This window comes from Monodelphis domestica, chromosome 6 (assembly GCF_027887165.1).
Source record: "Monodelphis domestica isolate mMonDom1 chromosome 6, mMonDom1.pri, whole genome shotgun sequence".
NCBI classification, from domain to species: domain Eukaryota; kingdom Metazoa; phylum Chordata; class Mammalia; order Didelphimorphia; family Didelphidae; genus Monodelphis; species Monodelphis domestica.
This window is the reverse complement of record NC_077232.1, coordinates 14213902-14238624: the sequence shown is the minus strand read 5'-3', so window position 1 is coordinate 14238624 and position 24723 is coordinate 14213902. Positions and strand designations below refer to the sequence as shown.

At 35.0% G+C, this 24723-nt stretch overlaps 1 protein-coding gene across 2 annotated transcripts in view; it reads right to left on the bottom strand.

Moving 5' to 3' along the window:
• Positions 1–467: 467 nt before the first annotated feature.
• The window catches only part of VN2R640 (vomeronasal 2 receptor 640), a 29241-nt gene continuing 4985 nt past the window's right edge, over positions 468–24723 (bottom strand). For both annotated transcript variants that reach the window (XM_016422769.2, NM_001099584.1), the window contains 4 exon segments: positions 22333–23136; positions 10300–10518; positions 4500–4623; positions 468–1372 (listed from right to left, as the gene is read on the bottom strand). In XM_016422769.2, the coding sequence (XP_016278255.2) occupies positions 468–1372; positions 4500–4623; positions 10300–10518; positions 22333–23136 (2052 nt within the window).

The window sequence follows — 24723 nt, the reverse complement described above, 5'->3', positions numbered from 1 at the left end:
GTCAGTGGCTGGAGAGCTGCCCTAGGAGGGCACGACAAGCCCTCCATACCAGAGATACTACCCCCCTCTGAACACCCCATACACCCCTGATACAATACATTGTAAATAAGATACCTTCATATCAGAATCCTAGATGAACTTTTCCAGGGTAAGAAATATGGAAATTATTAAATGAAGAATACAAAACCAAGCACTTATTTTAATCATTTATTGATTTTTATATAAATATTTTCATCCTCATCTCTACATAAAGCTTCTGCTCTTTAGATGGTATTTAATATAATTACTAAATTAATTCTACCCCTATCCAGAGATCAAGCAATATGTCTTTCTTCAAAATACTTTTCAGTCTATTACAAAAGAAAGAGATGATAACAGAAAATAAATGGAATAAAAGCTAGATTATTTTAAATCATTCCTTAAAAAGAAGGAGCTACATCTCTAAGAAATTGAGAACACATTGCTCCTCAGGGATTAGCTTTGTTTCTCAATATCTCCAGGGTATTTCTGTCTGCCCTCAGAAGGATTATATAGCATTTGGGAGCAAAGATACAGATGAGAATCCCAGCACTGGAGACCAAGATGGAAAAGATCTCCATGGCCACCATGGCCTTCCCTTTGGTGCTCTGATAGGCAGGCAAGAAGGCAATCCAGACACTGCAAAACACCAGCATGCTGAATGTCAGGTACTTGGCTTCATTGAAAGTATCTGGTAGATTTCTTGCCAGGAAAGCCAATGTAAAGCTGACCAAGGCCAGGAAGCCCATGTAGCCAAGGACACAGTAGAAGGTCACAAGGGAGCCCTCGTTGCACTGAAAGATAATGAAGGAAGCCTCAGAGTGCCTATCCATCTCAAGGAATGGGGGATATGTACCCAGCCAGATGCCACAGAGGCACATCTGGATAAGTGTGCAAATGAAAATTAGAAAATAAGATACTGATGTTCCCAACCACCTCCTGAGCTTGCTCCCTGGTTGAGTGGCCCTAAAGGCCAGGACCACAATGATGGTTTTGGCCAAGATGGAAGCAATGGCCACAGTGAACACAATGGCAAATGTGGTTTGTCTTAAGAGGCAAATGGCTGGTGTAGGACGACCAATGAAAAGCAAAGAAGAAAGGAAGCAAAGGGTGAGAGAGGTAAGCAGAATGTAGCTCAGACTGCGATTATTGGCTTTAACTATGGGAGTGTCTCTGTACATCACAAACACTCCAAGGACAAAGGTAGTGAGAATGGAGAAGCAGAGAGCTGCAAAGGCCAGAATCATTCCCAGAGTCTCTTCATAAGCCAGGTAAGTCACTGTCTTGGGCAGGCATCTGTCTTTCTCCTTGCTGGGGTAATGATCTTCAGGGCATTGCATGCACTCTTCTGCATCTGAGAATACAACAAAAGTGAATGTTATGGTATTTTTATAGAGCAGAGTTTTCTTACTCCAGTAAAGTGCAACATTAGTCACTCAACATAAAGCTTGGCTAACTTGTGGACTCCTTCTTTTAAGTGAGAAGAATAAGAATGTTAGACAGTCAATAAAATGAACCTATATTTCAGTTTCTCTTCTTCTCTACTTGTGGATAAAAATCATTAATTGTTGATTCCCTGCCTTAGTTTCATAAAATAAAAATTAAGCTTTCAATGATTCATTCCAAAATTAAACTATCTATAGTAAGGCCTAAAGTGATTGCTTTATATATCTGGTGTATTCTTACAATAGTAATGAAATAGAGAAATAATTTATTCTGTAATTTTTGTTTTATATAATAATCTTTGATAACAAATTCATAATTCCAAGACCTAAGGGTTATAAATTAACCTCATTTAAATTTTTAAGAATAGATTCCATAAATATTGTGATTTTTTAAATAGGAAACTATTTCTTGCATTATTTTTCTCAGTTTAAGTATCGATTTCAATTCTATCTTTCTTTATGATTTCCACTCATCAGGATGATACTTTTATTGTATACATTGACATCATTTCCATTTTCAGGGACTATTACTCTCACCAAGTTTGCTTCATATGAATGTACACAAATGCCTAGTTTTTACTATATTTACATGAACTATTAATAGTTTCTATACTTATGCTATGATTAAATAAAAGATGCCCAGATGTTATTAATATAATAGATCTGAATGTGTTGTCTTTAAATATTGATAATGTTGATTGCCCAGTTTTATTGATAAACTAAAACTGTCAGGGTTTACTGTTTGCAGGCAGCTGATGGAAGTCAAGAAGCTAACAGTAAGAGGTGAAAAATAGCTGGTGTATTGATAACCAAACTATTATTAATGAGCTCTTAGTTGTTAACTATTCACTGGCTTTTATTGGAGGTCTGGAGGCAACTGTTCTCATCAAACTGAAGCTGCTATTGATGCAGCTAAATCTGTCAGGGCCAAACTGGTTTCAGGCAGTGGATTAATGGCTGGAGGCAGTTAAATCTAACATGAATTTATTATGAAGGAGAAGTATAAAAAGGAAGCAGGAAGTAGGAATTAGCTAGAATATCTATAAGTCCCTAATACTAAACTTTTGACTAAACACCACAACCTCAACTGCTCCTCCTGGAGCTTCTTCTTTGTCTACTAATGTAGAAACTACACTGACCTCCACTCAACTACCTCAAGATTCAATTCTGTCTTCCTACCTCAAACTAATTTACAAGATCTTCTTAAAGAAATTTATGAAATGCCAGCACCAATTTCTCTTCCACTAAATCCAGCTCCCATGTGTGAGTCAACTTCAAAGACAGCTCTGCCTGTGACAATTTTGACAGACGAGCTCTCTGGCTCCCCCTGGAGTTCTTCTTGAGAGTATGCCTCAAATCTCTACCTCTTTCTCAGAATTGTTGAGGAAAAACTCAGGCACTAAGCTTTTAAATAATAAACTGGTATGTTTTCTTCTTCAGTTTTTTTTCAATTTCTTCTTCTTTATTTCCAAATGCCACCAACTGTTGTTCAGAGAAAGAGCTCAGTCTAGCCACTCCAATTCCCTTTGACTGCCAGAGAAACAAGAGCCCAGAATTCTTTTTCATTGAACTTTTATGCGATTTACTTAAAGGGCCAGAATAAGAACCTGTCAGCTAAATTTCTTAAAGGGGACACCTTTAAGATGCACAACCCTTTTTCTTATCTAGAATTTTTTCTTTATGAATGGAATAAATAAATTTTTATAGCACATATTAAGGTGAAATTTTATTTAAGCTCATGAGACTACAGTAGAGAGTAAAATTTGGAGATATACAAGAGGAAGTGTAAAGAAAAAGAAATTTGATTAAATAGCATTTATTCAAGTGCTGTGGTGACTTAGGAATAATTCATTATTCAGTAAGAGGGTGAATTTCAGTTTAGTCATTATCTGCAAATGTTGAAAATAAAACCTTTCTCACTGTTAAACCTTGTTCAAAATATGTAAGAAAAATGAACCAATAGAAGAAGAAATAAGGGTGACAAGTCACCCTTTGTGATTTATACATGCAATTTCCCTACTCAGTATCTCTGTTTCATTTTAATAGTAACACCATGTGATTAATAATCTTTTAATCCTCTTTCCCATTAAGAAAAGGAGGCAGTCATGGATTCCTAGTATGTTAGACCCTCATTATTTTATTAAAGCATAGCAACCAAGGATGAAAAAATATAAGAAAAACAAACAGCATAAAATGTGTTTCTCATTCTTATTTATTGTATTCTGCCTAAGCAATGGGAAATGGCAGTTAAGGAAAAGAGAAATTGACTGGTTAGAAACAACTTATAAGTGCATAAATAACAAATATTAAATAATTCTTTAATCTTTATCTTCTTTAAATGCAAAATACTCATCAGTGGACTAAGGAATTATTTTTTTTCTGTTTTTTGTATCTCATTTTAAATTAATCATATTATACATTAATCCTCTCTTTCTAACTCCCCTTATCTTTATGAAATTTAAGAAATCTTTGTTTCAGAATTACAGTTAAAATATGTTTTAAACTGCATGCTATTAGAATATGAATTGATCTTTTTAAAAATCAGATAATATCAATAGATATCTAAACAGTATTAAATGTTTAATGGAATATTTTTAAAATAAAATATTCTTTACTACAATAAGCACTGTTTAAATTTAAAATCATTTGACCATAATTTACAAAACATTTTTAAATGTATATCTTATAGATATATTATTAACACATTAATATAAATCTGCTATAATATATTCTGTATTGTTTTCCCTTGTATTATGAAACCTGAGGATGATGTTAGTTTTTATTTATAAGTAAAGAACAAATGAAATGTAACTATGAGGGAAAATATTAGAATATAATTATCTAGGTCTAAGATGTGATGAATTGAATGTTGCTATTTGAAGTAAATATTCTTAGATCTAACATATAACAGAATATTTCCAAATTATTATGGTGAGAAAAAAATTCATCATGTTAAGTCACAAAACTAAACTAAAATAAAAATAAATGAAATCAATGTTAATGACTTGGGAGAACTCTTTCTCTTTAGGCACCCACTTGTGTTATTGGAAATCCTCCCATCAGGGCATAGGATACAGTCAAAGCAGCATACGGGCTGTCCCTCAAGAGACTGTGTCCTATAACCTCGGCCACAGGCAACACTGCATGTAGAACTTGGAATCTGAGTTTCCAAAAAAAGAAAAGAAAAAAATATTGTTATAAGAATGATGCTTGAAAGGTAGATTTATTGAGGCAATGATGTGGTAGATATTGAGAATAATAGATTTGAAGTTTGGAAATTCCAGGATGATATATTTCTGAAGGGATATTTCCTCAATTTTCCATCTTGTACTCCATATCATCTTTTCCTAAGGACATAAATATGAGCAGAATCTCCACAAGACACAATAGAGCTCCTCCATTTATAAAAGTATTAATGGGTAGGCAGTATGGTTTCAACCAAATAAATGACAGTATATATCTAAGGTGCACTTCATTTCATACAAGAAATGTTGAAGTAATTCTTTGACCACTGAAGGAAAAATATTTATTAATTATTTGTTCACTAAAAAAGTCCAATTTTTTTTTTTGTATTTGATGAAGGAATCCTGAATTTTTTAGGAAGTCAAAACTTTAGAGAGTTTATTATGAAATGAATTGATTAAACACTTCAGTTTGATTTGATCTTCTTCAGTATAAGAATCAAGTGAACTTGAATGGTTGATCTTGTTTCTTAGACTGATTTTTGGACATTCATGTGAATCTCTGCTGATTCATAGAATGTGGGATTAATGATATTCCATCACAATTAAAACTGAATCTATATATACAAGTTCTATATCAGAAGAAGAAATAACCACAAGATTCTAATTTGCTGATCGGTCATTTGTTATTTGTGTTGAACTTTAATAAAATCTCCTCGGCATTCTCTTGGCAAACATCCAGGAGTGGTTTACAATTTCCTTCTCCAACAGATTTTACAAACATAAAAACTGAAGGAAAAAGGATGAAGTGAATTCCCCAGAGTCTAGAGATAGCAAACATTTGATGTCACATTAGAAGTGGAGAAAAAGAGTCTCCATGACTCCTGACACTCTTCCCATTATGCAAGACCATTGTTATTAAGAGCCTCTAAAAGCAGTCATGGACATTCTTGGGAGACAAATTCATGATAAAATATTTCTGTGGTTGCATGATTTCCTACCTCAGCTACCCCTTGGTATTACAGGTCTCTTTTGAGGGTAAAAAATTTCCATTCTCCTCCTTCCCTTCTCATTCAAGCTTGCCCACTTGATCTGAGGTATTTAAAGATTTTCTTCATATTGTGAATTCAGATTATTATATAAATGAATTGGATAGATTTTGAAAAGCGTATTAAGAAAAGGAAATCAGAGGACTACCAGGTAAGCATGGGGGCACTCTAAATGTGAGTCACTTACCCTCCCCAGTTACCCTCCCACTTACACCTACACAAACAAGGACATCAAAATGCTGGGGAATTCAAAAGTGACAATTATATCTTTGAACATGAATGGGATGAACTCACCCATAAAATGTAGATGAAGAGGACAGTGGATTAGAACCCAGAATCCTATCATACATTGTCTACAAGAAACACATGAGAAGAGCAGATACTCACAAGATCAGAATAAAAGGGTTGAGAAAGACCTATCGGGCCCTAGCTGACAGAAAGAAGGAAGGAGTTGCAATCATGATATCTGACAAATCGAAAGTAAAAATGGACCTGATTAAAAGGGATAGGGAAGGTAATTATATTTTGTTAAAAGGGACTTTAGATAATGTGGAAATAACACTAATCAACATGTATGCACCAAATGGTATAGCACCCAAATTTCTAATGGAGAAACTAGTAGAATTGAATGAGGAAATAGATAATAAAACTATACTAGTGGGAGACCTGAACCTTTCACTATGAAAGTTAGATAAATCAAATAAAAATTAATAAGAAAGAGGTAAAAGAGGTAAATGAAATCATAGAAAAATTAGAGTTAGTTGATATATGGATAAAAATAAATTGGGACAAAAAGGAATACACCATCTTTTCAGCAGTGCATGGCACATTCACAAAGAATGACCATATACTAGGGCATAAAAACTTGGCTTATAACTTCATAAAAGCAGAAATAATAAATTACAAACTTTTCAGATCACAAGGCAATAAAAATAATGGTTAGTAAGGGTACATGGAGAGACAAATCAAAAATTAATTGGCAATTAAACATTATGATTCTCCAAATTCATCTAGTCAGAGAAAAAAATTGTAGAAACAATCAGTAATTTCATTGAAGAAAATGACAATGATGAGACATCCTTTCAAACTCTATGGGATACAGCCAAAGCAGTACTCAGGGGGAAAATTAATATCCTTGAGTTCATATATTAACAAATTAGGGAGGGCAGAGGTCAATGAATTGGACATGCAAATAAAAAAAATTGAAAGCAAACAAATTAAAAACTCCCAGAAGAAAATCAAATTAGAGCTACAAAAATTGAGAAATTAATAAAATCAAAAGTGATAGAACTATTGAACTAATAAATAGGAGTAGAAGCTGGTATTTTGAAAAAAACAAACAAAATAGACAAAATATTGGTCAACCTAATAAATAAGAAGAAAGAAGGAAATCAAATTAACAATATCAGTGATGGAAAGGGAGAACTCACCTCCAATGATGAGGAAATTAAGGCAATCTTTAAAAACTATTTTGCCCAATTATATGGCAATCAATATGACAATCTAGATGATATGGATGAATATTTACAAAAATATAAATCGCCTAGATTAACATGAGAAGAAATACAATTCTTAAATAAACCCATATCAGAAAGAGAAATCGATCAGGCCATCAAAGAACTTCTCAAGAATAATCCCTAGGACCTGATGGATTCTCAAGTGAATTCTATCAAACATTCAAAGAATACCTAATCCCAATATCCCAATACTATATAAACTATTTTATATAATAAGCAAAGAGGGAGTTCCACCAAATTCATTTTAGGACACAAATATGGTACTGATCCCAAAGCCAGGCAGGCTAAAAAGAGAGAAAGAAAACTATAGACCAATCTCATTACTGAAAATAGATTCAAAAATCTTAAACGGGATAATAACAAAAAGACTCCAGCAAGTCAGTAAAAAGGTTATTCATTATAATCAGGTGGGATTCATACCAGGAATGCAAGGATAGTTCAATATTAGGAAAACCATCAACATAATTGACAATATTCAATAAGCAAATCAAAAAGCTTATATCAATAAGCAACCAACAAAAACCACATGATTATCTCACTAGACGCAGAAAACAAATTTGACAAAATACAACACCCATTCCTATTGAAAACACTAGAAAGTACAGAAATAGAAGGGTCTTTCCTAAAAATAATAAACAGTATTTATCTAAAACCATCAGCCAATATCATCTTCAATGGGAATAAACTAGATGCATTCAAAATAAGATCAGGAGTAAAACAAGAATGCCCATTATCACCTTTATTATTCAACATTATACAAAAAAACTCTAGCAAGAGCAATTAGAGAAGAAAAAGCAATTGAGTGTATTAAAATTAGCAATGAGGAGACTAAGCTATCACTCTTTGAAGATTACATGCTGGTCTACTTAAAGAATCCTAGAGAATCAACTAAAAAGTTAGTGGAAATAATCAACTTTAGCAAAGTTGCAGGATAAAAAATAAACCCACATAAGTCATCAGCATTTCTATAGATCTTGAACACATCTCAGCAGTAGGAATTAGAAAGAGAAATTCCATTCAAAATCACCTTAGACAATATAAAATACTTAGGAATCTATCTGCCTAGAGAAACCCAGGAACTATATGAAGACAACTACAAAACATTTTCAACACAAATAAAACTAGATTTGAGCAATGGAAAAAACATTAATTGCTTATGGGTAGGTTGAACTGATATAATAAAAATGACTATCCTGTGCAAAATTATCTTTTTATTGCCATTCCCATTGAACTTACAAAAAACTTTTTTACAGAATTAGAATAAACCATAACAAAGTTCATTTGGAAGAACAGAAGATCAAGGATACCTAGGGAAATAATGAAAAAAAAATACAAAGGAGCTTGCTCTTCCAGTGCCAGATCTCAAATTATACTATAAAGCAGTGTTGATTAAACCAATATGGTACTGGCTAAGAGAGAGAAATGAGGTTTAGTGGAATAGACTTGGAGTAAGTGACCTCAGCAAGACAGTCCATGACAAACCCAAAGCCCCCAGCTTTTGGGACAACAATCCACTATTATATAAAAACTGCTTGGAAAATTTGAAGACAGTACAGGAGAGATTAGGTTTGGATCACCATCTCACATGCTACACCAAGATAAATTCAGAATGGGTGAACGACTTGAACATAAACAAGGGAACAATAAGTAAATAATGTGAACACAGAATACTATACTTTTCAGAACTTTGGGAAGGGAAAGATGTTAAAACCAAGCAAGACTTAGAAAGAGTCACAAAATGTAAAATGAACAATTTTGACTACATCAAATTAAAAAGTTTCTGTACCAACAAAACCCGTGTCACTAAAATCAGAAGGGAAGCAATAAATTGGGAAACAATCCTCATAAAAAAACACTGATAAAGGTTTAGTTATTCAAATTTACAAAGAGCTAAATCAATTGTTCAAAAAATCAAGCCATTGCTCATTTCATAAATAGGCAAGGGACATGAACAGGCAATTTTCAGTCAAAAACGTCAAAACCATTAAAAAGCACATGAAAAAATGTTCCAAATCTCTGATAATCAGAGAGATGAAAATTAAAAAAAAACTATGAGGTACCTCCTCACACCTAGCAGATTGGCTAACATAACAGCAATAAAAAATAATCAATGCTGGAGGGGATGTGGCAAATTGGGGATATTAATTCATTGTTGGTGGAGTTGGGAATTGATCCAACCATTCTGAATGTCAATTTGGAACTATGGCCAAAGGGCACTGAAAGACTGGTTGCCCATTGATTAAGCCATAGCTCTGCTGGGTTTGTACCCCAAAGAGATAATAAGGAAAAAGAGTTGTACGAAAATAGTCATAGCTGTGCACTTTGTGGTGGCAAAAATTGGAAAATGAGGGGATGCCCTTCAATTGGGAAATGGCTGAACAAATTGTGGTATATGTTGGTGATGGAATACTATTGTGCTAAAAGGAATAATAAACTGGAGGAATTCCATGGAGACTGGAACAACCTCCAGGTGGTGATGCAGAGTGAGAGGAGCTGAACCAGGAGAACATTGTACAAAGAGACTGATACACTGTGGTATAATCGAGCATAATGGACTTCTCTGCTAGTGTCAATGCAATACCCCCAAACATTCTGCAGGGATCTATAAGAAAAAAACAATATCCACAAGCAGAGGACAAACTGGGGGAGTAAAAATGCAGAGGAAAGGCAACTGCTTGACTACAGAGCCAAGGGGCTATGATTGGCAATGTGGATTCTGAATGAACATCCTAGTGCAAATACCAACAACATGGAAATGGGTTCAGATCAAGGACACATGTGATACCCAGTGGAATTGCGCATTGGCTATGGGGACAGGGGGCAGGAAGGGAGGGAAGAAAATGATTTTTGTATCCAATGAATAATGTTTAAAATTGACCAAATAAAAAAATAATGTTAAAAAAGGAAAATAAATTAACAAAAAAATATGAAACCAAAAGAAAAGAAAATCAGAGAAATCAAGGTTCTGTCTTACTGAGAGCAACAGAGAAAAGTTAATGTGTAAGCCCCGTCCTAGTCATTCCCAATGTCTTCAAGAAAGTTCTTAGGTCCAATGAAGAGACAGCAGTTTTTTTCACCTGGCTCTTACCTGAGGGAAATCTTCTGGCCATTTTATGTCCTCTTCATTAATTCTTAACTCTTTTTCCTGAGGAATCACTTCTCCAACTTTCACCTGTGTCCTAATAGAGTCAGGTAATGATCTAAAATTCAGGATATCATATTTCTCAGGTGTCATGGAGGGTCCATCCCCACATAACTCATCTTTGATTCCAGTGACAGGATTAACACACTTTAGGAATTGGTGGAGCTGAAGGCAAGGGGAGAAGATTGTTACTCATTGAGGAAGGAAGGGTTCATTCACTCTCCAAAGTCCTGGTAATCAACACATAATGGGATATGTGTTTGAAGATTACAAAAACTGTCACTCTCTTTTTGTCAAATTCTTCTTAATGAGCTTTACCTAGTACTCTGCACTCTAATTCTATTTTTCCAAGCAAGTCAGACATGACAGAAGAGTAATGTACTAGATATTTTCTTGATAATGATAAAACCTCAAAATTTTATATTCTTTCCAACAAATCAAGAATTGCTTTCCAATATCTCTGATATCTGGCATTCCAAGATCTTTTGTATAATCTGTATTCATGATTTATTGCTTTCAAACAGGAGAAGTATTTTTTAATTTGAAAAAAGCCTATCCAAGAACTATAGTATATTTGATAAGGTAAATTTAGGATTAAAGGACATTTTTGAATTCATACTTCAGAAATTCAAGTTAAAGAAGAAAAACGGAATATAAATAATTAAAAGAGTACACATTTCCAAATAGTTTGGTGAAACAAAATAAAGAAAAAGAATTCCAGTGGAAAAGAAATAGAAAGAAGTTGTTGCATTATGACTGATTATAAAAAATGAAACAGTAACACAAGTTTAAGGAGATTTCAGAAAGAATGATTATAATACCAAGATTATCATTTGGCAGAAAATGAGGAGACAAACGAGAAATTATTTTATATAAACTATATATTCAATAAAGAACTTTTTGCAGTAGAAAGGAAAATAAAATAAGTATGGGCAATCAACAAAATAGAATATTCCCAAGCATTTGCTAATAAAAGACCAGAATTTAGTGGAAAATATGATATCCAATCACAGAAAGCAAGAGAAACATGAAAAGGTAAATATGAAAGAAAGGGAAAAGGAGATAAATCTTATCTTTTATTTAAGTCAAATTCTCTTCTATAAGGACTACATTCACATCAAATTATATATATTAATATGTGGGGAAAATATATTGTGTAACTCTCAAAAATTGTATGCATCATAAGAGTAGTTAAAGAATCATGCATAGGATGCATTGGGGCATCAAGAAGATTGGATGAAAGGGGGGGCAAAGAATGAAAAAGGGAGGGGGAAATCATCGATAATACTAAGATTTACTTCAAGAAATGGGGGGGAACTAAATAGACTAATCTTTTCCATACAAAGATACACATGGGAAGGGGAGGGGAAGAACTCTCATATGAGAAGGAGAGGAAGAGAGCGTGAAGTGGAATTACTTAAACCTTACTCTCACTGTAATCAACTCTGAGAGGGAAGAACATCTAGATCCAGTGGGATCCTGAATTCTATCTTATCCAACGGGGTAAGAAAGAAAGGGAAATTAAGGAGGGAGAGGGAGGAGGGAGTATAAAAAGGGAGGGAAGGAGAGTGGTGAGGGAAAGGGAGCATAAAAATGGAGGGGACTAGTGTGACTGACCTCAAGTAAATCACTGGTTCAAAAGGAGATAGCTAAAGAAGAAAGGTCAGAACTAGGGGAAGATATCAAAATGCCAGTGAATCCACAAGTGACAATCATAACTTTGAATGTGAATGGGATGAACTCACCCATAAAATGTAGACAAATAGCAGATTGGATTAGAACCCCAAACCCTAACATATGTTGTCTTCAAGAAACATATATGAGGCAGGTTGATACTCACAAGGTTAGAATTAAAGGATGGAGTAAGACCTATTGGGCCTCAACTAATAGAAAGAAGGCAGGAGTTGCAATCATGATATCTGACAAAGCCAAAGTCAAAATAGATTTGATTAAAAGCAGTAGGGAAGGTAAATACATCCTTATAAAAGGGAATATAGACAATGAGGAAATATCACTAATCAACATGTATGCACCAAATGGTATAGCATCCAAATTTCTAATGGAGAAAGTAGGAGAAATGAAGGAGGAAATAGACAGTAAAACCATATTGGTGGGAGACTTGAACCAACCACTATCAAATTTAGATAAATCAAACCAAAAAGTAAATAATAAAGAGGTAAAAGAAGTGAATGAAATCTTAGAAAAATTAGAGTTAATAGACATATGGAGAAAAATAAATAGGGACAAAAAAGAATACACCTTCTTCTCGGCACCACATGGCACATTCACAAAAATAGATCATACACTAGGTCACAGAAACATGGCACTCAAATGCAGAAAAGCAGAAATTATAAATGCAACCTTTTCAGATCATAAAGCAATAAAAACATTGATCGGAAAGGGTACATGGAGAGCCAAATAAAAAATTAATTGGAAATTAAATAATATGATACTTCAAAATCGGTTAGAGAAGAAATCAAAGAAACAATTAATAATTTTATTGAGGAAAATGACAATGGTGAGACTTCTTTTCAAACCTTATGGGATGCAGGCAAAGCATTACTTAGAGGAAAATTCATATCCATGAGTGCATATATTAACAGATTAGGGAGGGAAGGGATCAATGAATTGGAAATACAAATCAAAAAACTTGAGAACGAACAAATTAAAAACCCCCAGAAGAAAACCAAACTAGAGATCCTAAAAATTCAGGGAGAAATTAATAAAATAGAAAGTGATAGAACTATTGAACTAATAAACAAGAATAAGCTAGAAGCTGGTACTTTGAAAAAACAGACAAAATAGACAAAGTACTGGTCTATCTAATTAAAAAAAAAGGAAAGAAGAAAGGCAAATTTACAGCATCAAGGATGAAAAGGGGGCCTCACCTCCAACAAAGAGGAAATTAAGGCAATCATTAAAAACTACTTTGCACTACTATATGGCAATAAATATACAACCTAGGTGATATGGATGAATATTTACAAAATATAAATTGCCTAGGCTAACCAAAGAAGAAATAGATTCCTTAAATAATCCCATATCAGAAAAAGATATCCAACAGGCCATCAAAGAACTTCCCAAGAAAAAAGCCCCAGGACCTGATGGATTCTCAAGTGAATTCTATCAAACATTCAAAGAACAAGTTACCCCAAAGGTATACAACCTATTTGACATGATAATTAAAGAGGGAGTTCTACCAAATTCCTTTTATGACACAAACATAGTACTAATTCCAAAGCCAGGCAGGCCAAAAACAGAGAAATAAAATTATAGACCAATCTCACTAATGGATATGGATGCAAAAATCTTAAATAGGATACTAGCAAAAAGACTCCAGCAAGTTATCAGAAGAGTCATTCACCATGATCAAGTAGGATTTATACCAGGGAGGTAGGGTTGGTTCAATATTAGGAAAAGCATCCACATAATTGACCACATCAACAAGCAAACCAACAAAAATCACATTATTATTTCAATAGATGCAGAAAAAGCCATTGATAAAATACAACACCCATTCCTATTAAAAACACTAGAAAGCATAGGAAGAGAAGGGTTGTTCCTAAATAGAATAAACAGTATATATCTAAAACCAGCAACTAATATCATCCGAAATGGGGATAAACTAGATGCATTCCCATTAAAATCAGGAGTGAAACAAGGATGCCCATTATCACCTCTATTATTTGACATTGTAATAGAAACACTACCAGTAGCAATTAGAGAATGAAAAGAAATTGAAGGCACTAAAATAGGCAAGGAGGAGACGAAGTTATCACTCTTTGCCGATGACATGATGGTCTACTTAAAAAATCCTAGAGATTCAACCAAAAAGCTAATCAAAATAATCAACAACTTTAGCAAAGTTGCAGGATAAAATAAACCCACATGAGTCATCAGCATTTCTATATATTTCCAACACAGCTCAGCAGCAAGAACTAGAAAGAGAAATCCCATTCAAAATGACCTTGGCCAAAATAAAATACTTAGGAATCTATCTCCCAAGACAAACACGGGAAATATATTAACACAACTACAAAACACTATCCATACAACTAAAACTAGACTTGAACAATTGGAAAAACATTAACTGCTCATGGGTAGGATGAGCCAGTATAATAAAAATGACCATCCTACCCAAACCCATTTATCTATTTAGTGCCATACTCATTGAACTTCCAAAATTTCTTTTTACAGATTTAGAAAAAAAAACATAACAAAGTTCATTTGGAATGAGAAAGAATCAAGGATATCCAGGGAAATAATGAAAACAAATGCAAGGGAAGGGAGCCTTGCAGTCACAGATCTCAGACTATGTTATAAAGCAGCAGTCATCAAAACAATTTGGTACTGGCTAAGAGACAAAAAGGAGGAACAGTGGAATAGACTCGGGGTAAGTGACCTCAGCAGGACAGTATATGACAAACCCAAAGATCCCAGCTTTTGAGACAAATATCCACTATTTCATAAAAACTGCTTGGAAAATTGGAGGACAGTGTGGGAAAGATTAGGTGTAGATCAACACCTCACACCCCACACCAATATAAATTCAAAATTGGTTAATGACTTGAACATAAAGAAGGAAACTATAAGAAAATTATGCAAACACCAAATAGTATACATGACAGACCTTTGGGAAGGGAAAGATTTTAAAACCAAGCAAGACTTAGAAAGAGTCACAAAATACCAAATTCGTAATTTGGAATACATCAAATTAAACAGTTTTTGTACAAACAAAACCAATGTAACTAAAATCAGAAGCAATAAATTGGGAAATAATCTTCATAAAAACCTCTGATAAAGGTTTAATTACTCAAATTTTTAAAGAATTAAATCAACTGTACCAAAAATCAAGCGATTTTCCAATTGATAAATGGGCAAGGGACATGAATAGGCAGTTCTGAGTCAAAGAAATCAAAACTATTAATAAGCACATGAAAAAATGTTCTAAATCTCTTAGAATAAGAGAGATGCAAATCAAAGCAACTCTGAGGTATCACCTCACACCTAGCAGCCTGACTAACATGATAGCTATGGAAAGTAATGAATGCTGGAGGGGATGTGGCAAAGTAGGGACATTAATTCATTGCTGGTGGAGTTGTGAATTGATCCAACCATCATAATACTCCTTGCAGAGAGAAACTAATTTCTACCTTGCCTCAGTCTCCCCATATTCCCTAAATTTTAATCTTTACAAGGGCAATTTAGAACTATGCCCAAAGGGCGATAAAAGACTGTCTGTCCTTTGATCCAGCTATAGCACTGCTGGGTTTGTACCCCAAAGTAATAATAAGGATAATGCATGCATAATCTAGATTATATTTCTTGTCAACCTCAAGTGTGGGGAGAGAAGAAACGAGGGAGACAAACTGAATCATATAACATTGGATATCTTATGGAGAAATTTGTTATTAAAATAAAACAAAGATAAAACAAAACCAAAAAAAAATAGTGTGAGTAGGCTATACTAACACCAAGGGTACAAGAATATTCAGATCTGCACTATTTGTGATGGCCAAAAATTAGAAAATGAGGGGATTCCCTTCGATTGGGGAATGGCTGAACAAATTGTGGTATATGTTGGTGATGGAATAATACTGGGTTCAAAGGAATAATGAAGTGGAGGAATTCCATGGAGACTGGAACAAACTCCAAGAAGTGAGGCAGAGCGAAAGGAGCAGAACCAGGAAAACATTATACACAGAGACTGATACACTGTGGTACAATCAGTGGTAATGGACTTCTCCATTAGTGTCAATGCAATGTCCCTGAACAATCTGCAGAGATCTAAAAAACCCTATCCACAAGCAGAGGATAAACTGTGGGAGTATAATCACCGAGGAAAAGCAACTGAGTGAAGACAGGGGGAAAGGGGATATGACTGAAGAGAGACTCTAAATGAACACTCTAATGCAAATACCAACAACGTGGAAACGGGTTCGAATAAAGAACACATGTGATACCCAGTTGAATCGTAAGTTACCTATGGGAGAGGTGGGGGGGTGGAAAAGAAAATGATCTTTGTTTCCAACGAATAATGCTTGGAAATGTCCAAATAAAATAATGTTGGGGGAAAAAAGATTAAAGGATAGAGTCACCTGGTTAATAAATATCTGAGGCTTAGTTTTATGTGAAATCTTTCTGACTCCAAACTCAACAATCAGTCAATTATCATAGCTGTCTTGTCACTTTAGAGACAGGAGGTAGTGAAGTCCATACCCAAAGGAAAGGAGCTTCTCTCTCTCATTTTTGACCACAGACCCACAGCTTCAAATGACCTTAGAGACTGGAGTCAGTACATCCCAAACTTGCAGTCGCGTCACCTTCATCCCTGACCTGGTCTGAATATTCTTTACCAGTATATTTACTAAACCTCAATTTGCTAATTCAGGGATTAACGGATTTTATAATCTGACTCCTACTGAGACCAAATAACTTCCTCTATACTGTTTTATTTTTCTGCATTCTATCATAAAATATTTACTCATGGAAAAGAGAGTGTAAGAAAAAAATTAAGCAGCCATTATTTATTGCCATTTCTCATTTGCCCATGCACTTAGAGCTGAGTACTTATCTGTTCTTCAATTTTCTCTTTCAAACACTTTAATAGCTACAAAATATTCTGAAATTACCTTTTTGATCTGTCTCACTCTTTTCAATAGAAAATGGGTTATTCTAATCTTTGATGTTCTTGGAATTAACCATAGAGTTCATGTCTGGTTATTGGTTTATTTTTTCTGGATCATATGTTACCTGGCTAAACTTCTTTCTCCTGGTCTGATCAAAGTTGGTAGGTAAGTTTCTCTGCCCCATGATGAGTCTATATAAACAAGTCATGTTTTTCTAGCTCAAATTTCCCTTACTATTGAATAAAATTCTTAGAACTTCCAATCTCTTCTGTGTTGACTGCTTCCTTTAGGTCATGACAAATATACCACATAATTGTATTTAAATATGCTTCTGCAAAGCCAAGGCTTTCTATGCACATATATATTATCTTATTTTATGAATCATACTTAGATAAGATAATTCCTATGACTCCAGTTTCCCAGCATTTCTACAAAAGCAACATGTTACTCCAGATAGTAGGAATAAGACATAGACTTGTAAACCTCAAAATTTCTTAGACTTATAAATGTTGGAAATTTCACCATTGGGAAATTTCATACTTGAAAAATTTCCTATTGATAGTGGGTCTTGACTATTGGAATGTGAATCCCATTGGCATGGGAGGTTCCTTCTCCTTCCCTTCTTAAGATTACTTTAGGACAGAAACCCTTTGCTGAACAATGGAAAGGACTTTGACCTATGCTTAAGCATAGAACAGGAATTTCTTTGAGTCATGATTGATTTTAGAATTGATACAATGGAGATACTTGGAATCAATCTCCACCCTACTCAGTCCTAACAGGATTGAGGAAGGGCTGCACATAGATCAAAATTTAATTATTCCAATCTCTACCCTACTCAGGTTAACAGGATTTAGAAAGGGCTGTAGCAAAGGATCAAAGATTTAATTATTTGAAAATATGACCTTCAACAGACATGTGCAAAGCCTCTGGGTGGTCCTGGGTTAAGCTAGAGCCTCCATTGGCACAGGGAAATTGATGGACAGTGATTGGTAGATGTGAGAACTGAGGGGAGGCAACTTGGATGGTTTCCTTAAAGATCAGGGGGGTCTGAAGACTCGGAGGGTGGTGGAGGAGTTGGCCGGAGTGGTTGCGGTGTGCTCTGAGAAGCTTGCTCTGAAGGAAGCTGAAGGTGGGGGCCTCTGAGACTGTTTCTCCATTTTAGGTCATGTGAGTAATAGGGACTGATCTCTTTTCTTTGCCCCAGCTATCTAAGGGCTTGGGCCTTTTGGCCCAGCCTAAACAGAAGGGGTATTTAAGCCCTATTCCCTTCTCTCCCTTTTTCTCTCTCTCTATCTCTAATTCCTTTCTTACTCCTATTGTAATTAAACTCCATAAAAGATTTACTGCTGACTTGAGTTTTCATTTAGGAATTACATAGCTGAATTCCTTGGTGACCTTAATATATATCAGTCTTTTAAAGTGATTCCCTTGTAACATTGTGGCTGACCACACGGGAGTCTAAAGAATCCTCTCAATAAAACTTCTGAAATTCCTTGCTTTTTTACTATACCGTCTCACCACTTAGTCCCTCTTTTTTTTAACAAAAACTTGGCTTAAAGACACAGCTGCTAGAACCCGTGAGTATAAAAAACTTTTTCTCTTTTCTCTTTTCTCCTTAAGTTAAATTGGAATCAGCATTTTTTTTCTTTTTCTTCCCTTTAATCTTAAGGGACAGCTGGGTAGCTCAGTGGATTGAGAGCCAGGCCTAGAGACAGAAGGTCCTGGGTTCAAATCGGATCTCGAATATTTCCCAGCTGTGTGACTCTGATAGACAGAAAACAGCTGTTTTAAATCTCAGCAACAGGACTCTAAAGTCCTGGCTAGAAGAGCTGTTTCTAAATATCCTTTCACTTAAGGAACAACTTCCTGGATTAGGAAAAAAAAACCCTGTGGAAAGTTTGTTGCTTTGCCCTGCTCCCCACGTGTTTTGTGAAATTACAAAATATACATATAAAATGAGTACTACATTCTTTGACAATTATATGGCAGCTGAAGAAGTAGGGGCATTGAGGAATGCAGGATACCTCCAAATTTTTACATTAATAGGTACTGTCATTTTTGTAATCCTCAATACTATATTTAGAGATGATAAAATAAGAAAAATTGAGGATAAAATGCAAGCCCAATTAGAAGATCTAAAAAGTTTCTTACAGGATCAATTGGCAAACAACCACTCTACCAGAAACAGACCTGTTTCTGAACCTTTGAATGAGGAAATTTCCTTCCCTGAAATAGAGATGGAAAACACCTTCCCTATAGCCCAGTTAACAGACTGCTTCTCTCGTGCAGTGCAAATCTTGTCTGAATTTAATCCCCAAAACCCTTCCCCTGCAATCCCAGCTTCTCATGTTCCTTCTCCTACAGAAAACCAAATTCCAATGCAAGGGAGATCTTGTCCTCCTAGAGAAACCTGTCCTTGTCAAACTGACCCACAGGTGCAAAATTCAACTAGAGGCCTTTTTCCTCTAAGAGAAGTACCTGAAATAGGACGGAATGGGGATGTGGTGACTTTAAGACATAGGATACCATTTACTCCCCAAGAAATAAATGAATTTACATGAAATATCCCCACATATGAACAAGATCCTTTTCTAGTAACAAAAAAGATGGGAGACATATTTTTTCAGTATAATCCATCTTACAAGGACGTTGAGAGCTTACTACAGGCTTTTTTAAGTGAACGTGAAAAAAATAAACTAATTGCTCATGTCAACAAAACCCGGGGGCGTAATGCAGCACATTGGCCATCTCAGGATCCCGAATGGGACTATAACAATCCTGAGGATTATCTACAACTATACCATTGTAAAGAGGCCATCCTCATGGCCATGAAGGAATGTGCAGACAGTACAGATAAGTGGATGGAACTGGAAAAAATTAAGCAAAAGGAAGACGAAACACCCTCCAGATTTATGGACAGAATTATCGAGTTTGGGGACAGATACTTAGATTGGGACTTAACTAAAGAGAGTAGTTTAAGACAAGTTAGAAGAATCTTTGTAAACAATTCTTGCAAAGCAATTAAGAATTATTTTAGAACACAATGCCCAAGATGGATAGATATGGACCTTGAAGAATTGCGAAAAAACAGCTATATATATTTTAAAGGGAAACAAGGAAAAGGAGGAAGAAAATAATGATGACATGGAGGAAATGAAGAAAAAAATAAGATATTTAATAGATAGGATAACTAAATTACTAAGTGGGCATGATAATGAACCAACGACAATTGCCCCTCTCCAGAAATCCAATTATCAATCTATTACTTGCCACTTCTGTGGGAAGAAGGGCCACAATATGATGGATTGTAGAACCTTACTTAAGATGTTTGGAAGGAATACACAGTTTAATAATAGTTTTAGAAATAATAACTATAGAAATGATGATAATGGTTATAGAAACCAGAATTCTAGAAATTATAATAATGACTATGGAAATAACTATAATGAATATAGAAATAAGAACTTTAGAAACCAGAATTATAGAAATAGGAATTGGGGAAATGACAATGCTCAAATTAAAGAAAATTATAATGATAATGAACAACAACAATATATGAGAAATGGAGCTCGTCCAAAAAATACTCGAGGTACTAATGACCCTCAGAGAGGTGCCCTTCAGGGGGGTGCCCAAGGAATATCCGAAACACAATGATGGTGTCCGGGGGGGGGGGCTGGGGCACAGGAATCAGAGGATACAACCTATGATTTCCCGGACCCTGATGTCCTACTACCCGTTGTCCCTATCCACTGCCCTCCTCATACTAATGAACCCCATGTTACCTTAAAGGTGGGTAACACCTATTATGATTGTCTATTAGACACCGGAGCTTCCTGGTCTGTATTAAAGAGAACACCTGATTTACAATGTTATTCTATTGGCTCAGAGAATGTAATGGGAGTATCAGGAGTAACATAAAGAGTTAAAAGACTTCCTCCTAGAATGGTGTCTGTAGGACCCTAGAGGTACAACACTCCTTCCTTCTGATGCCTGACTCCCCTTTAAATTTTAAGATTTTCAATAATGAGTTCCTCTACCTTTTTAGAAATAAATGTATCATGAATACAACCATATACATGTTTATCATGTGCAATTATCAAATATTTTGGTCATCACACATTTGTTGTTAGAAAATAAAATGAAATTTATCAGTGAGATATTCTACATAAGTATTATATTATTTGTGGGATTATGATCCAGGCCAGAATAAATACCCTAAATTGAAGTTAATTTAATGGAATTCTCATAACAACACATAGAGTCATATTGATAAAGATTTGTATAAAGAAGAATGTCAACATTTTTAGCAAGATTATTAATTCAGAATTGTTGTAAATGGTGATTATCTGAGAAAATAGCAATGGTAGTGCACTGAATGTCATTTAATTACATAAAAAGACATGAAATTCATAAGGATCAAGAGGTCATATTGACATTTAAGATCATTGCAATATCATACAAACAAGAGATAACTAGTTATTGAATGATGTGAGTGCTTGTTTATTTGGGTATATGATTTGAGGTTTCAGTTTTATAAGATTATTCACTAAGAAAAGTGAATAACATGGAAATATGCTTTGAGTGATAATGCATGCATAATCTAGATTATATTTCTTATCAACCTCAAGTGTGGGGAGAGAAGAAACAAGGAAGACAAACTGAATCATATAACATTGGATATCTTATGGAGAAATTTGTTATTAAAATAAAACAAAGATAAAACAAACAAACAAACAAAAAAAAAAAAGAATGGTGTGAATAGGCTATACTAACACCAAGGGTACAGTGGAGATACCTAGGACAAATTAGGCCCACTGAGCAAAAACAGACAGAAAGGACATGCTTATGACTTTTGCTGAGACTCTTGGAAAGGACAATCTCGGCTAACAGAGCAGCTGTTCTCTAGGCTGTAACTTAGACAAGAAAGGATTCCTCCCCCAGTTTGGTCATCATCAAACCCTGAGTCCATCCTTACTCTTAAGAGCCAAGAAGTCTGTAATATCATGATGAAAGAACCAAACCCTCCTTTCCCTAAGTTACACAGAACAGATAAACTGTCACTCTTTCTCGGTTTGCTAATGTGAAGTCATTTTATAAACAGTATTCTGTGGGAAAGCAGCACCCCCCAAGAATCTTGTAATGTTTAGCTTTTTACTCTCTATCAAAGTCTTCCTTTTTGTCACAATAAAAGGAGCTCTTAGAGACCAAGTGTTCCCATCTGGTGCTTGCTTTGTTATCTCTATTATCTCTCTCTCTCTATCTTTCTCTACCTCTCTGCTTTCTCTCTCATAGGTGGAACCCTGGCACTCTCCATACAGTACCCAGGACAATGCAAGAGAAATGTTACCTTCCAAGAAAGAAGTGGGTTTGCTGCAAGTTCTGATACATCTTTTCCTTCAGTCTGAAGCATGTGGTGGAGAGCACGAGCAAATAAATAAACTCCATTGTAGATATTAGAACTCTTTTCCATTATGTTCTTATCCAAATAACGAGGTGATACCTGTGTTAAGGAAAAATTTTCATGGCATCCTCGACGAACCATATCTACAGGACTTACTTCTGAAAGTGAACATTTAAAGACCACCTGCCAGATGGTCTTTAGGAAAATGTCCTCAGGGTTGGCACGGGGATGCACACTTCTTAGGAAATCTGTGAAACCAGGAATCTTCTTCCTGAATTGAGAAAATATTAATGTACCATGAAAATTGGTCATCATTGAATCAGTAGCTTCTGCAGAAAAATCCCAGGATGAAGTGGTGACCAACATCTTCCCAGAGAAAGCATAATACTTCAATAAATGAGAAATTTCTTTAATGGAGTCTGTGTTTCCATAGATGAATATCACATTGGATGAGGACTGAAGGATCCTAGACAAGAAATTAATGTCTTCATTTTCCTTTAGAAAGTTTTCAGGAACTTTTTCTGTAAAAGCCAGACACATAGCATTCGAGGCCATCTCCTCATTCAGATCCCTGAGGAATTGTTCCCCTCTCATGTCATCTGAAATAATCAGCCCCATCCAAGTCCAGCCAAAATGTAGCATCAGTTGGACTGCTGCCAGGTGCAGAGTGGATTCCCTGCTGCCCAGTTGATAGACATATGGATACTGAGACTCATCAGACAGGAGAAGATCAAATGGGCCATAGCTGAGCTACATAAATAGAAAGAACAAATAACTGGAAAGCTGAAATATACATAATTTCTGAGTTCTCTTTTAAATGTCATCTCAAGCAATTGCTTAAGGTAAATACATAGAAAGTATTGATAAATTCTTGTTCATTTGACTGGATAGATCATGACTACAATTGATTGAAGAGATGACAATTTTGTAGGTGGATTTAAGTTTCAGGTCACCAAATCACAGAATTTAGAACAGAGCCATTTTGAAAAGAACTCAAACAGGACTGAATAAATAATCCTTCCTTCCATGTCTCCTTAAGCAATTATTTATTCTGTGTTTGAAGCTTTTTAATGAAGAAATACAATTTTCCTCTAAAAACACAATTCTACTTGTAGACAGCTCTTCCTATTAGTCCCTCTTTTCTTACATGCATCTTTTTAAAAATCAGTTTCTCTGGAACATCAACTCATTGCTTCACATACTTTCATAGTGATGCAAAAAGAACAGACTCTGTCTCTCAAATGAACTTATACGTTTAATGGTTAAGCTTAGTTATATGTGCTCTCTAACTGATCTCATCACTTTTTCACCTTATAAATCAAATATTCCTTTATCCAGCTTTCTAAGTCAAGGAGTCTATTCATGTCAGGATAACAGGGAGGGGTTGAAGGCCCCAGAGTTAATAATCACTAAGAGCATAAAAGTCCCCAATTGAGTGTATATCAGAATAATAGTGCAACCCTGAATTGGACTCAATAAGCCTATGAGTTTCTAGTCCCACCCCACCCCCTCCGAAAATCCCATAATCCTTTGGTGACTATCAAAACTTATGTGTGGCTCCTAGGAGATCTAGCATGCAAAGTGACCACATAACAGTAAACCTTTTTTTTCAGACATTCTAAACTAGATTGAGGGTAACTGAGCATCCTGAAACCATTTAGTCAGATAGGATGTCTATCTCAAGCAAGTGAAAAGCTGCTTCATCAGAATGGACTGATGAGAACAATTTACTCCAAAGGCCGTGAAGGCAGTTAAAAGAGTAGCTATTGAGTAAAGGAAGTATAAAAGTAATTGGTGAATATAACATAATTAGTGCACCCATTTTCTGAACTACATAAAATAAGGATATATTTATTTTTCATGATTACATGTTCTTTATGCCTAGTTGTTTGTACAATGGATATCCCGTGACGATACATAATTATTGTAGTTTGAATAGAGTTGTATTGATTGATCTTTGGGTAATTATTCATAATTTCATTGATAATGACTGTTGGAAAATAAATACTGATTTTTACAACTACTCCTCATAGGAAACTGCTAAGAAAAAAGGAATGATGGATCATGATTATCTTTGAAGAATGACAGCTGTGAGAATACCAATGGATAATGTAAAGAAGCAATGACACTATATGTAAGTTGTGGCAGAGAAACATCAGGGAATTTCCTGAAATATATCATTTCTTACTTTCCTGATCCAAACACCCATCTTCATTGCCTATGGAAGGATGGTTTTGGGCAAGCAAGTAAATTACATTCTGGTTTTGCATTTAACCAGCTCTTAATTTTGCTTCATTGTCCTGATGACTCTATGTCCAGACCACTCAGATGTTTTTT